Consider the following 15,733-nt stretch of genomic DNA (forward strand, 5'->3'; position numbering starts at 1 on the left):
TTCCTCCAAGACCCAGGGGTCAAATTTCACTTCCTTTGTGAAGCTTCAACATATCAGAGTCCCTAAAACATTCTAAACTATGCTACGAACTGGGGTCACAAAGACAACATGGTTCCTGAGCCCTCCAAAGGTTACTACAGAGATGTAGGATTTTAATCCTGCAATTCTCTGAAATGTAGGCTCATAATTACACACTTACTGAGCACTACTGTGTGCTCGATCTTATGTTTAACTGCTTTCTCAGATATCAAGACTCCCTACGACACAAAGGTAATAGTTTCTCAATTCTCAAACTTCCTCCATCCTGCTGAGTAGGTGAACTGAACACTAAGGAATAATCTTGCAGTGGAAAGGAATAAAAATCTACATTTCAGCAAAACACTTTAAGCCTGTTAAAGAGAAAAAAGACGATCTAATTATTTAAACCTGGTTGCTTTATTTTGCACTTTTAAAATTCACAAAAAGCTTCACAATATCTGCTTTCCCCTTTTGATCATCAAGGCTTTATGAGACAATGAAAACTTTATCACATCAATTGGGCATACTCAAAAACAATGGATAATTTACAAACAAATTTTTTTAAACAAAGAACATTTTGCTAAATACACACTCTGGTACACATCTGAATCAATCTATCCTAAAATTAGACTTTAAAGCTTTAAAAAAAAAATCACACACAGACAGATTTAACACTGACAAGCCTACCAGAATAATGCTGGTGGCAAGCTTATTATAAACAGCTTTAAATGTTGAGTGTAATTTGGGGGAAGAGGAGAAGAAAATATTATCTGTTGAATCTACATTTAAATGCATCTGTGAGTAAAAGTTCTATGATTTCGTGAACTTCAAAATAGTGAACAACTCTTTTGTAGTAGTTTCTCAAGTTTTTTGTTTTCTTTTAATCTGTGACATCTTGACTAAAGAAAATGGATCCTGGAACTAGAACATATAAGGAGAAAAACATGGGAACAGGGGAGAAACAAAAGCAGTCTTTTCCAAGGTGGTTGTAACAAACAAAATCATTGTTCATGTTGAGGAAGAATACCAGAGATGATACATAGGGTTGAGTTTCGACTTATGTACAACATCTAAATGACAAAGAAATTCAAGGTGGTCTTATATAGAAAACTTAAGAAAATAATTGTTGCTTTCAATTCAATTTTAAATTTGTGGAATGGCATAATACATATTTTGGTACCTATTATAGGATCTGCTAAAATTGTTTATACTGCTATTTCCACATTTAATAAAATTTTTATCTACTCTGGGGTAGCTATTAAGATAATATCAATAAAGGCCACCAAAAATGAGGCCAGAGCTCAAGTGAGAAGAGAGTGGAAACGGCAAGAGGATGGGGGATAAGGACACTGGACAGTAATAACAAACATAATTTTTTAAGGTTTCCTAACTAATGCCACAAAATTATATATTTTGGCTAAATGCCACTGGGCAGCTGGAAGTGACCAGGAAATGAGTGGAATATCCTAATCACCCGTTAGATTTTTAACTAACCTATTATTTGGATGGCTAGCTCATGAAGGATGGTTTACACAGACTGCTTGGTGAAAGGTAGCCGTGCTAAGCTTACTACCTACTGTGCTTTGTTTCTTCCAAGAACACTTTTGATGGGCTAAGAACCCTAGAAGGGCAGTAGAACAAAGAACTTGTTAGACCAGAAAGAGATTAACAAAGGCACAATCAGTAAATGGTTTAATCATGGATGTGTTATCAGTCATCTTTCTTGAGAGGGGGAATATAGGCCAATGGAAAAAATGAAACTCTACTACTCCCTCAGATTCTAAATTTTTCTTTCAATTAGAAATTTTAAAAGAAATCGCAGCTTTAAAATAGCCCTCATCTTTCCCCTCAAATTACCTATATGTGGTATTGTTTAACACACATAAGAATTACAGGATTATTTTAATAGAAGATATTAATTTAGGTTCATTTACTTGGAAAACAGGATTTTATTGTGAGGTGTCTTTTAGGAGATTTAAGTGCTCTAGTTACCACAATGAGAATTTATACTCAAAGCAAACTTTCTCTAAGATACCAAGGTATTCAGTTTATTTGGATCTATACTTAAACATATTAAAACTTATAAAGCCTAAGATAAGCAAGCAACAAGTCAATAAGACAACAACTTAGAATTCTAACACTTTCACATGGTATCATTGACTATGAAATGCAAAAAGATTATAAATTTTTAAGTGGAATGATCTCTAAAAATAACACTAGTGTGACCGAACAAATGATCACATACTATGGAAGACTACAGAATATGAATACGAACAGAAAGCTTTTCTCCAGGACTTGAAACATTACTTGACCCATCATTTTAGAGGGGGAAAAAGATAAGTAATGGATTAGGAGGCTCTACATGTAGATAAATTCTAATTAAAATATCAAGACTATTTTAGATGTTTATTTGATATTGGAACAGTGGTCAACTATCATAAAGTACTTCTCTGCATCACAAAAATCCATATACTAAGGATTTACACAATCCTGGGGGGGAATCTAGTACCGTTTTTTCTGCTTGAGCAAGAAATTTCTAAAAAGGCTCTCCGAAATCTTGAGAAGAGCGGTCATACTCTGCAATGAAACGCTTGAGCTCTTCCACACACCGCTCTCCTATTTCATGTAAATTCTGCCTCAGTGCAAACTGGATGGACTTTTCTAATGAAGGATCTTTTTCAATCAGCATTTTCACAACCATTCCGAAAGTTTCACAGTCTTGTCGGTAAACCTAGAAAGATGAAATACAATGCGATTAGCTAAAAGTGAAAACAATTAAAGATTGAGATGCTTCAGTTAGCAGAACTATGATGCTGAAGTTTAAAAGGGAGACACAGTAATACAGCTGAACCCTGTGGGCCCTGAGTAGTCACTATTGCCAAAGGCCACTTAAACCTCTATCTCTGGGGTTTGCTGACAACTTCAATGAGTAGAAAAATACTGCTACACCCCATCACTGACCATAGAAGTTAGGCATGACATTCGTCAGCATACCGCATCTACAAAAAGGACATAAGACTAGAGGTGAGAAGAACTAGAAACGAAGACTAGCGGAGTGAGGCACATTAATGGCTTTACTCATTTACTTGTTCGGAGGAAAAAAGCTTCTGAGCCCCTTCAAACTATTTGTTTGAACCATGATCAGATGACAAATTCAAAATTCTGTTTAGTATACAACAAACAACTATAAGAATGCCAAAAGTGTCTATTTGAAAATACTTTTCAAGTTATAAAGATTTAACTATAAAGTCACCAAGGCAGAGTTAAGATCAAGACAATGTTACACAAGCACATGGTTGTGCATGTGTGCGCACACATGTATATATAAATCCACACACATTACATATATACACGTGTATATATTTTCTACCTCAGTTTATATTTTACTATAATATGTATATATAATTTTTATTAGTGGCAATTAGATGTTATTTTCTGTCTAAAAATTGCTGTCTCCTCTACTACTAAGGAAATGACATTTCTTTAATTTGTAGTCACAAAATGAATTTTAGATTTCTATGCTATTTTTCATACTTTGTAATTCATGTATTTGAAGAAAAATTACTGATAAATCTCCATGAAAATTAAGTGAAATACAAATTATCTTATTTGAAAGAACTATTAATTTTGACTTTTAAAAATTTAACAAAAACAATTACCATAACATGTTTATTCTCTGAAAAAGGATTTTGTTTAGGAAACTTTAGGAAAATGTAAACTGAGATATTGCTTGGCTTGTGATAGTGTTTACTCCTCAAATGATCACTGCTAGATGTGGTGGTTGCTGCTGTATTTTTTAAATGTCTGCAATATTTGCTATAAAAGAATAATATTTAATTTTGACTCTAATAGGTTGCTAAATTATACTAAATTCCTGTCCTTGCTCTTAAAAACCATTGATAAGCCTCAAGGAAATTAAAAGGATAAGTTCTTCAAATGATAGAGAAATTAAAATATATAAAGCCCTTAGCTACCTTCTTTACCTTAGCGTATGTACTCGCACACACACGTTTGCTAAATGATGACCAAATTTACTTATAATAGCAAATCATTTTAATTCAGCTGTTTAAATCAACCATTTATTCCAGTTTATCCTAAGATTTACATATTAATAATATTGATAATATTACCCTAATAAACCAACACAGAAAACAGTATACCATTCGCCCCTGGCCAGTTTGGCTCAGCGGTTAGAGCATCAGCCCATGGACTGAAGGGTCTCGGGTTCGATTCCAGCCAAGGGCACATATCTCAGTTGCAGGCTTGATCCCCGACCCGGTTGGGGCACGTGCAGGAGGCAACCAATAGATGCGTCTCTCTCACATTGATGTCTCTGTGTCTCTCTCTCCCTTCCATTCTCTCTGAAAAGCAATGGAAAAAATATCCTCAGGTGAGGATTTTTAAAAAAAAAAGGAACGAAAACATATTATATATGATGTCAAGGCAACAGAGCACATTAACTGGTCTAACAAACACATAGTACCCAAGTCAAGCCAATGCAGCCCCCATGGGGGAAAGTCAGAACCATGATGTTTCAGTTTTAGTGGAGGTAAATTCCTTACCAGACCAGTCAGCCCACATAATAACAGCATTCTAACGCCAACCACAGGCCTCAGCAGACCACTTTGTGGGTGGCCTAAATTTTATAGGCTTCTTTATAACAGATGTACTAGATGAGGATAATGTTACACTGTGAGTTAACCTGCAAATTCTTTAATGTAAATCTGCTGTTTTACCTAAACTATAACTCTTTGTTTAGCATATTTCCAGAACATAAATGTGCTATAGATTTGCATATCAAAAGTAAAATCATATTAAAATGTTTTCATACACTTATTTAAACTGTAAACTACTATCACTCTGGAGACAAGGTAATACAGGTATTTAAAGATAGTGTTTTATTTTTTAATTTTAAGTCCTTTTTGAATTAATCACTGAAATAGACAAATTTTGTACATTAGTTGACAAGAACAATCAGAACTGCCTGAAGCAATGTATTTCTCTACTAAAGGGTAATTTCTCTAAAAAGACTGCTTAAAATGCACTAGTAGGGCATTAGACAGGAAATAATTAGTTTTTTGTTAAAGGAAGAACCACACCCTCCAACATTTTATAAATAAATTCACCACTGTCAGAAACCTATTTCCGAAATCTGTTCCACAGTAAACTCAGTCCCAAACAGGAAGGGTGTAGTTATCTGTAGAAGAGTTTGTTTGCTTACGATTCCTAGCTGGAAATGCATTCTAATCTTCAGATTTTATATCTACAGGCCACACAGGAAGATTATTTTTCTGTTGCTTTTCCCCCTGATTGAACCTCATCAAAATGGGAAACAGGTTAAAGTTTGGGTGGGGTTCACATAAACTGCAAAAAAATGTAGTTAAATTTGCCATTATAATAAAAACACTACCCAAACGTGGTTTCACACGGTCCTTTATTATAGCAGCCTGCATTAATAGTTAAATTCTCACAAAGTACTTCTAGCAATAAAGGAATATGATAAAATAAACTACCAAGGCTTTTTACTATTAATTATGCTGCTGGTGACTGGAAGAAGAGTATCTGGCCAAACAAACTCAATGGCAAGTTTGTTCTATCTAAAATACCTGTAATGACATAAAACGCCTCTAAAATGTGTATTATTTTAGGCCTTAACTCTGATATCACAAATAGAGAAACCAAAAATTAAGGCCACATGATTTGTTAGAATTTTCATTTCAGATTAACTTTCTTTAGCATTAGCATTACAGAGCTGTAAAGAGCAGTCTGATGGAACGTTAGAGGTCACAGAGCTGTGCTATCTAATACAGTAGCCAACTAGCCACAGGAGGCTATGATCTTTAAACATATATGCATATACTTATCAATATTTATTTTATAATTTAATTTATATTAGTATTAGGAGGTAAGTGCTTAACTACAAAAGCGAGACATGCACACAGTCTTCAAAAGCTGGGGAAACAAGAACAGTTATTTTGTCTATTGTTGATACCTCATCATTCCATATAATTTCCTTGATCCTATGACCATCGTAGTTGGAAAGGTAAATACAGACAATCAAAACAAAGCTTAAAGGAGGCATTTAGATGTAGAAGGTGGTGTGGAAGCTGGAAAGAGCAGAGAAGTGGTTCCATGAGCAGGCTTATTGAGTTCAAATCCTGACTCCACTACTTCGGTAGGCTGAATAATGCCCTCTACCCCCATACCCAAGACGTCCGTATCCTAAACTCTGCAACCCATGACTATGTTACCTTACATGGTATAAGGGACTTTGCAGATATGCTTACATTAAGGATTTTGAGATGGGGAGATTATCTTGGAATATCCAGGTGGGAAAAATGTAATCCCAAGAATCCTGATAAACAGGAATGCAGGAGGGTCAGAGAAAAAGAAAAAAGAAAAAAAAAAGGAAATGTGACCACAGAAATAGAGGTGGAGTGATGAGCTTTAAAGATGGAGGAAGGAGCTACCAGCCAAGGAATAAGGTGGCCTCTAGAGAATGAACAAGGCAAGGAAACGATTCTCCCCTAGCACCTCCGAAGAGAAGTGCAGCCCTGCAGACACCCTGGTTTGAGCCAGGTGAAACCCATTTTGAACTTCACCCATTTTTTTCAAGCTCACATGGAATATTCACCAGAATAGACAACATCCTGCACCATAAAAACACACCTTAACAAATTGAAAAAACAGAAATCATAAAAAACATGCTCTCAAACCACAGTGGAATTAAATTAGAAATCAACAGAAAGATAGCTAGAAAAATCTCAAAATATTTGAGATTAAACAACACACTTCCAAATAAGACACAGCTTAAAAAGACATCTCAAGAGATATTTAAATATATATATATTTTTAAACACAAGAGTTCTTTCTTTTTTAAAAATATGTTTTTATTGATTTTAGAGAGAAGAAGGAAGGGAGAGGGATAGAGAGACAGAAACACTGATATGAGAGAGAAACATTAATTGGCTGCCTCCTGCACACCCCTTACTGGGGACTAAGCCCGCAACCCAGACATGTGGCCTGACCTAGACCTGATTCATGGGTCGACGCTCAAACCACTGAGCAACACCAGCTGGGCTAAAATATTTTTAACTAAATGAAAATACAACTTATCAAGATCTGTGAGATGTAGCAAAAGCAGTGCTTAGCAATTTATAGCATTAAATGCACATGTTAGAAAAAATAAAGATATAAAGTTAATACTCTAAACTAGAAAAAGAGCAAATTAAATGCAAAGTAAGCAATGAAATTGAAAACACGAACTTAGAAAATCACTAAACCAAAAGCTGGATCTTTGAAAAGATTTAAAAAAAAAGTGGTAAAACTTTGGCTAGGCTAACCAAAAAAAAAAAGAGAGAAGATACAAATTATTAATATCAAAATTGAAACAGGGGCCATTGCTACTGACCTCATGGACATTAAAAGGATTAGAGAGGAATATTATTAATAACTCTCTGCCTGATAATTTGATAGCTTAGATGAAATGCACCAATTCCTTGAAGGACACAGTGTCCAAAACTCAAGGAGAAATAGATCGTCTGAACAGGCCTATATCTATGAAAGAAACTGAATCAATAATTAATAAACTTCCAAAATAAAAATCACTACGTTCAAATTATTTCACTGGTGAATTCTGCCAAACATTTAAGGAAGAAATTATACCAATTCTCTACAATCACTTCCAGTAAAGAGAAGCAAAGGGAACATTTCCTAACATTCTATGAGGCCAACATTACCGTATTACCAAAATCAGACAAAGACATTATAAGGAAAGAAATTTACAAGACCAGTATCTCTCATAAACATAGATGTCAAAAAATTCTCAAAAAATATTAGTGAATCCAACAATGTAATAGAATTATACAACACACCCAAGTAGGATTTATTCCAGGTATACAAGGCTTGTTCAACATTTGAAAATGAATTACTAGAATCCATCACATCAATAGACTAGAAAATCTCAGCAAGTCATTTTGTGGACACTGACAAACTGATTCTATATTTTATAAGGAAAGGCAAAAGATCCAAGATAGTCAACACAACATTAAAGAATAAGAACAAAGTCAGAGGGCTGATACTACTCAGTGTGCCATAAAGCCACAGTAATCAAGACTGTATGGTAATGTCAAAAGAACAGACAGAGAGATCAATGGTGCAGAATAAAGAGCCCAGAAATAAACACAGACAAATATAATCAAATGCTCTTTAACAAAGGAGCAGCCTGGCCAGGTGTGGCTCAGCGGTTGAGCATCGACCTAGGATCCAGGCAATCAGGGTTCAATTCCCAGTCAGGGCACATGCCCAGGTTGTGGGTTCGATCCCCAGGAGGGGGCGTGTAGGGGGTAGCCAGTCAACGACTCTCTCATCATTGATGTTTCTCTCTCTCTCTCTCTCTCCCCCCTCTCCTTTCCTCTCTCTGAAGTCAATAAAGATATATTTTTAAAAAACCAAAAAACAAAAGAGCAAAGGCAGCTCAATGAAGAAAGGAGAGTCTTCAACAAGTGGTGCTAGAAGAACTGGATATCCATGTTCAATATAATCTAGACATTGATCTTACACCTTTCACAAAAATTAAATCAAATTGCATTACAGACCCAAAGGTAAAATATAAAACTATAATATGTCTAGAAAATAACAGGAAATATCTAGGTGACAACACCAAAAGCACATTCCAAAAAAAAAAAATCACTAAGCTGGATTTCATTAAAACTTCAGCTCTGCAAAAGTCACTCTTAAGAGAAGACAAGTTACAGACTGAGGGAAATCTTTGCAAAACATATATCTGACAAAGTACTGGTATCCAAAATATACAAAGAACTCTTACAAATAAGAAAACAATTTGATTTTTAAAATGGGCAAAAGATCTGAACAGACACCTCACCAAAGCCATCTAGAAGGCAAATAAGCACATGAAAAAGATGTTCAACATCATATGTCATCAGGGTACTACTAAAACAATGATGAGATACCACTACGCACCTATTAAAGATGTTAAAATCCAAAACAATGGCAACTCCTATTTCTGGTGAGAACGTGAAGCTGGGAATGCAAAATGATACTGAGCCACTTTGGTAGACAACTTAAATTTTCTAAAAAGCTAAGCAGAGTCCTAGCATATTCTCCCACAGTCATGCTCTCATGACTGGAAAACTCTATGCACATGGAAACTTGCACACAAGTCTTTATAGCAGCTTTATTCATAATTGCCCCAAACTGGGAGCATCCAAGATGTACTTTAGTAAGTGAATAGATACTGTTGTATATCCATACAACAGAATAGCTTTTGGTGATAAAAAGGAATAAACTATCAACCTATAAAAAATGATATGGAGGCCCTGGCTGGTGTTGCTTAGTGGTTACAGAGTCAGACTGAGCAGAAGGGTCACAGGTTCGATTCCTGGTCAAAGGCATGTACCTCGGTGGCAGGTTCAATCTCTGGCCCTGGTAAGGCACATTTGGAAGGCAACCAGTCAATGTGTCTCTCTCACATCAATGTCTGTCTGTCTGTCTCTCTCTCTGTTCCTCCTTCCTTCCCCTTCCCTTCTGACTTTGTCTAGAGAAGGGAGCATTAGAAAATGGTGTTAGGACTAATTCTTTTTAAAATGTTTAACATCTAATTTTGACATTGAAGACTATTGTTTGTTTTATCCTTAGTGCTTTTATTTTGGTTTCAGTTTTTAGTTTTACCTCAAGTTGTCCTTCACTTTCTGCCGATATTAATCATATACGTATTTAAAAATTAACATGATGGCCATATTTGCCATCTCAAGAACTAATTATTTAAACATGAGAAGTTCACTCTAGAGAAACATGGAGGAGGAAAAGGAAATGGCATTATGGGGAATTCAATTGGTTTGGCATAGCTAAAGCACAGGGTGTGTTCCCCAGCAAAGTGGATCACGAAGAGCTTTCTTTCAAAGAGTTTAAACCTCAATCTGTAAATTAGCAATTAGCAAACGGGCAAAGAGCTACAAGGAAGACGTGGATCCTTTCAATGTATCAGGGAGAGAGAATGCTTACAACTCAATGCTATGGGCTCCTGAGAGTGGGGACAATGAATGTGACATGATGTGTTAAAGGATGAGATCAGAGGCTATGCAAGTAATTAAGAAGCAATATGGATATGTTAATGTAAAGAATGATGGCTGGAAGGTTTTTAATTTATTTCAAGGGGAAGGGTACTGGGAATGGGAGGTAAGTTCAGTACCTGAGGTACCCGTCAATAGGAAGTTGAGTATTAAGTCTAGACTTAAGAAGAAGGAAACAGAGGAGAGAGGAAAGGAGGAAGGGAGGGAGGGAGGGAGGGGTTGGGGAGAAAGAGATATCATTTTTATACTGATGCCAGTGGAAGCCATGGGAATTCCTTAAAGAAACGGGTAAGTTCTTTCTAGCCCCAGTATTTGGTACACACTAGGTAATCAGTAGATGCTGAATGAACAGCTAAAGTCAGCTCTAAGAGAATGGTAATAATGTAAGATCAACAGGCAGCCAGGAGCAGACATCTAAAAACATCACTATCAACCACGAGACAACAGGAGACTAAACCAAGGAGACAGTGAAAGCCCAGGTGCCAAGGAACGTTTGTAGAATAAGGGTACAGTCAAACGCCAGAGAAAGATCAAAGAAGCTGATGAAAATATATTAATTTATTTTGAGTATCAGGGAAACTTGTTAACTGCAAGAATTTACTGGGATGATGGAGATGAAAGAGCTGTGCTGTCTAATATAGCCACTAGCCCTATGTAACTAAATAAATTTTAATTTTAATAAAATAAATTAAAAATTAACTCCCTCAGCCACACTAGCCCTATTCAAACACTAGAGGCTTCCATACTGGACTGCAAATATAAAACACTTCCGTCATCACAGAGAATTCTATCAAGCACTGCAGTTAAGGAGGACTAGGGAGTAAAAGGGGAAGGTGTAGTGAGAGGTGTTGACCTGGTGAATTAAATAATGTATATATCTGCAACTATTTTACCATCGGAGTGGAAATAAAAGCTTACCACTTTTAAAGGAGCATTGTGAAATACAATTAGTATCTGTGAAATGTTCTACAATCTTTTGATGAAATGCATATAAAAAATGTAAGTTAAAATAAGTAACTCCAACTGAGACTTAATATACAAGGAAACATTCAAAATGTCTCATGTGTTGAAGAGGTTGGGTAAAACGTGACAGCATACTGAAGTTAAATACTGGAGACAAATTTAGGCCCTTTAATTTTGGGTGTAGAGTAATGCAGAAGGCGTCAAAGCTATTATAATTATGTTGCTCCTTGTGCTATATTAATAGAAAAAAAATCTTTGAAATGTCCTCCTCAAAGCTGCAGCCCCACTGGCTCTTAGAGCACAGATGCTAAAAAGAACACTGGTAGTTGCTAAGAAATGCATTATAAACACGTGGATTCAATCTCAACTGCCTACATTCAATAGGTGGGTACAATTAGTACAGCCACATAAAAAAGCCCAAAGTTAATGATAAAGTGGATAAATGCTAAAAAAAAAAAAAAAAAAAAAAAAGTAGCAACAAATGTTTACAGAATTCTCATCTATAAATGCAGATCAATTTATAAACATGATTCAAAAATTAATACATAAATAATTCTTTTTACCCTTTCCAGCTTACTAGTTCTTTCAATCATAATACACTAAATAAACCAAAATAAATGAAGTAATTTCAAAGAGTCTACAGAATCTTTCACTGATGCCAATAGCAGGTCCCACAGAAATTAAATACAGGAACTAAACAAATCTCAAATTGATACCGAGTAAAAAAAGTTGCAAAGGAAATAGAGATACCATTTATGTATGTATGTTTTTTTATTTTATTAGTTTAGGAATACACACATATAAAAATACAAAAATATACATAAGAATAACAGCTCTGAGAAGGGAGGGAGACAGCAGGTATCTGAGAGGGGTTTTATCTATATCTGTAATATTTTATTTCTTTAAGAAGCTACAAATATTGATCTCTAGTTAATGGCATACATGCTGAATTAGGAGTGAAGTATAATGAGAGTTGCAATATACTTTGACATGCATCAAAAATAAGATGAATGAATGGGTGAGTTAAGGAATAGATACATGACAAAGCATATAAAACAAAATGTTAATTATAGAATCTAGGTGAATATATGGGTGTGCATTAATGGGTGTGTATAATTCCTAATGTTTGAAAATTTTCATAATAAAATGCTAAGGGAAGAGATGGAAAGCAAAATAAAGTACAATGGTGGGTATATGTATCTTGATCATCTCAGCTTACAATGAAAACGGCTCTCTGTTGTGCTTAGACACTGGACGATGAACTTTGTGTCTTCTCAATGTGGGTTGAGAATTACAAATATTATTATTGATATTAATGACTCTAAATGCAGATATATATTTGAATGAAAAGCAGCTGTGCCTGCCTCACAGCTAGAATTTGCATGTGCAAGGCACTGGATTTGGTCAGCAATATAGCACACCTTGCTCAGTGTGCTCAGATTCTAGTAAAAAGAGTAATACATTTAAGATAACCATAAGACAAGGCAGAATACAGTAAATGTCATGAGAGAAATACAAAGTATTAGTAGTGACTCATAATAATTAATTATTACTAATAATTCCAAAGAAAAAATAATGGGTGGAATGGGAGAAGATTAAAAGCACTGAGAATGTTGGGTATTCTGGGCAACTTGGAAGCTTGTAAACAAAAAAGCATAGTATGTTTTAAGAAGAATGAGCCTTGGAATAGAAGAAAGTTTTGGAAAAGATGGCTAATGGATAGACCTAAGTAAAATTGGAGATAGATACATAACTAGATTAGATTTTAAATAACTTATGGTTGGACTTATGGTTTAACTCTTCCTTGGACTTAAAATAATTTATGTTACACTGTAGACATTTTTTTTCTTATTCTTTAGACAAGAAGCCACTGAAAGTTGTTGATTAGCCCGGGCAGGCATGGCTCAGCAGGTGAGCATCGACCTAGGATCCAGGAGATCACGGTTCGATGCCTGGGTTGGGGGCTCGATCCTTAGCAGGGGGTGTGCAGGAGGCAGCCTATCTCTCATCATTGATGTTTCTATTGCTCTCCCTCTCCCTTCCTCTCTCTGAAATCAATAAAGATATATTTTTAAAAACCTGTTGATTAGAAGAAAATTAATGTATTCATTACTCAATATTTCCTTCAAATCTGATTCAGTAGTCCAGGAAAAGTAATTTTGTGTTTCAAGTCAGTTAACTGGTTTGAAAAAAAAACTTCAAAGATTCAAAACATATGAAAAGACAATTAAATGCATAGTAAAATAGGTTTAAAAATTCTAATTGCTGAGAAAATGGTTAACAAATATTTTGTAAAATGACAAAATTTTTCATATGCTTTTTAAAATATATATATATTTTTGGTTAATCCTCACCTAATATTTTTTCCATTGGTTTTCAGAGAGAGTAGAAGGAAGAGGGAAGGGAAAGAGAGAGTGAAGGAGGGAGAAAGAGAAGGAGAGAAAGAGAGAGAAATATCAATGTGAGAGAGAGACATTGATCAATTGCCTCCTGCATGTGCCCCAGGGATCAAACCTGCAACCCAGGCACGTGCCCTTGACCCTCCAACCACTGAGCTATACCAGCCAGGGCCATGTGACTTTTAATTTCCTGAGAACAATAAAAATTCTTTAATAAAGGCAGGGAGGGGAAGACTTAATTTAGACATTTTCCCAAGTTAATGTCTAAAACATCACAATGAAAGAGATCACAGGTTAAAATGGCAAGATATTTGTTACTTAGAACGTATATGTATATTTGATTTTTTTTACAAACAGCTAATTGCTATAAAAGAAATTATTATGTTGGGTTGAAAAATTAAATGAAGCTGAGGAGTATACAAGTAAAAGAAGAACATAATACACAGTTTAAGTTACAGTTGTCCAAAAAAATTTATTTTATTTAAGATTATGTCCAAATAAATCTTTTTAGAAATTAATACATTTTAAATTGCTCCTGGTTTAGCCCAGTCCTCAAATGATTTAACATTAATAATCAGGGAAGTACAAAGCCCCTGACTGTACAAAAAAGTCATGTTTTAGATTTGACTAAAGCTAAAGAAAGTATGGAAGGATTCGAGGAGAATGGAGAGGAACCCTACCTAGGCAAAGGTCTTTATAACTAGAAATGGTTATGGGTTACAATTTTAAAGAGCTTTTGTTTGTTTAAACCAAATAACATTTAGAAATTATTGACATATTAGAAACATTAAGTCACAAACAATATTTTCATACAGGCTTTTACATTCTTTTATGTACCAGAAATCCTCACAAGTACCCTGAAATTGCTATCCTCATTTTATAAAAACAAGCAGAGAGAGTAAAGGGAGTTAGTTTCAAGAAGTACAATTAACATTCACAGCCTAGGTTTCTAATTTACCCCTTACCATACTGCTGCTTTAACTCATGAGAATTATATAAACAGAAATAAAGCCCTGAGACTAAATCCTTGGAATAAATTAATCTGCTTGGTTTTGAAGAATGGTGTAAACCAAGTAGCTTGGAGGGGCCTGGAAGGCAGGTCGGCTGACCATGATTCCTACCGTGAGACAATGAGACATTATTTGTGTGTGTGCTTTATGTCTAATACTTTGTCATGTCCCTAGTAAAATCTGAAACTTGGATTATTTTTCCGTACAGCTTCAGGGATGCCACTGAGATAAATTTATGAAAAACAAATAGGTCGGATCTGCCATCTTCACCATGCTGGGGAAAGTACTACTGTTCTATAAACTACGTATGCTGGGTTAAAGAGTATTTTATGGTTGAAATAGGACATTTTCAATGTATTCTGCAGGGGAGGGTAGTTCTTTAGCTTTTTTTGCCAGGTGATTCAGTGAACCAGGTACATTTACTCTATCACCCCATTCCTTTCACCATTAAAATTATATTTATAATATAAAGTAGATGTTAGGGGAAATCACTTTCCTACTATGAAATTTCTCCATGTCTAACTCTGACAAATTAAGTTACAGTTTCAGCACACACGTGCTGTTGTGCTACCTTTTCTTTTTCTGTTTTCCATGATATCAGACAGTTTAAATATTTTATATGTACTATAGTTTAGAAAAACTTTCATTTTGTTACAGTATTCAAGGTATTGTGAATTTTCAGCTCAAAATAAAGAAGTCCTTGCCAATACAATAGTTATGGGAGACTTAAAATGTTTGCTAATAGTCTCTTTTTTAGTAAAGGTGATGGCAGTGGGGGTTAAGAGGTCACTGCACCCAAAGGTGCCAGTGAAGGGGTAGGACACACTAATGGTGGTTAGGATTAATTGTAACTCCAGTACAGAGGCAGCTTCTGCAGTTTCTGCTTAGTGGTCCCTTCCCACCTCCACCCCACATCTGAGAGAGGCCTCTCTGCCAGGTATATTTATATTATATTCCAATTGAAAACTATGTAGTTATAGAAGATAGAGTTTAAGGGATTTTGGTGAGGAATATGAATCCCAGGGTTAACAAGATTATGAATTGGGTTTATGACACTGACACTGCCAAGGAATACAGGAAAATGGGATAGTGGTTGCGTAGAGAGGCATGGGGAGAAAGAAGGGAAGTTAAAATGAGAAACTGCCTGATGGTCTTCCAGTTCCTGGCTCTAAACCTAGTTTCTGCCTGTGTTTCATAAGAAATTCCCAGAAGCCTTCAATATTTTCCTTTTACTTGCTAAAGGTAGTTTGAG

At 35.3% G+C, this 15,733-nt stretch overlaps 1 protein-coding gene across 5 annotated transcripts in view; it reads right to left on the reverse strand.

The window, feature by feature from the left end:
* Positions 1–416: 416 nt before the first annotated feature.
* PPHLN1 (periphilin 1) overlaps positions 417–15,733 on the reverse strand; it is a 95,565-nt gene continuing 80,248 nt past the window's right edge. For all 5 annotated transcript variants that reach the window (XM_016201142.2, XM_016201145.2, XM_016201146.2 and 2 more), the window contains one exon: positions 417–2,749. In XM_016201142.2, coding sequence (XP_016056628.1) covers positions 2,555–2,749 — 195 coding nt within the window. In that variant the 3' untranslated portion in view covers positions 417–2,554. The remainder of the gene's footprint in view (positions 2,750–15,733) is intronic.

This window comes from Miniopterus natalensis, chromosome 2, assembly GCF_054644295.1.
Source record: "Miniopterus natalensis isolate mMinNat1 chromosome 2, mMinNat1.hap1, whole genome shotgun sequence".
Lineage (NCBI taxonomy): Eukaryota > Metazoa > Chordata > Mammalia > Chiroptera > Miniopteridae > Miniopterus > Miniopterus natalensis.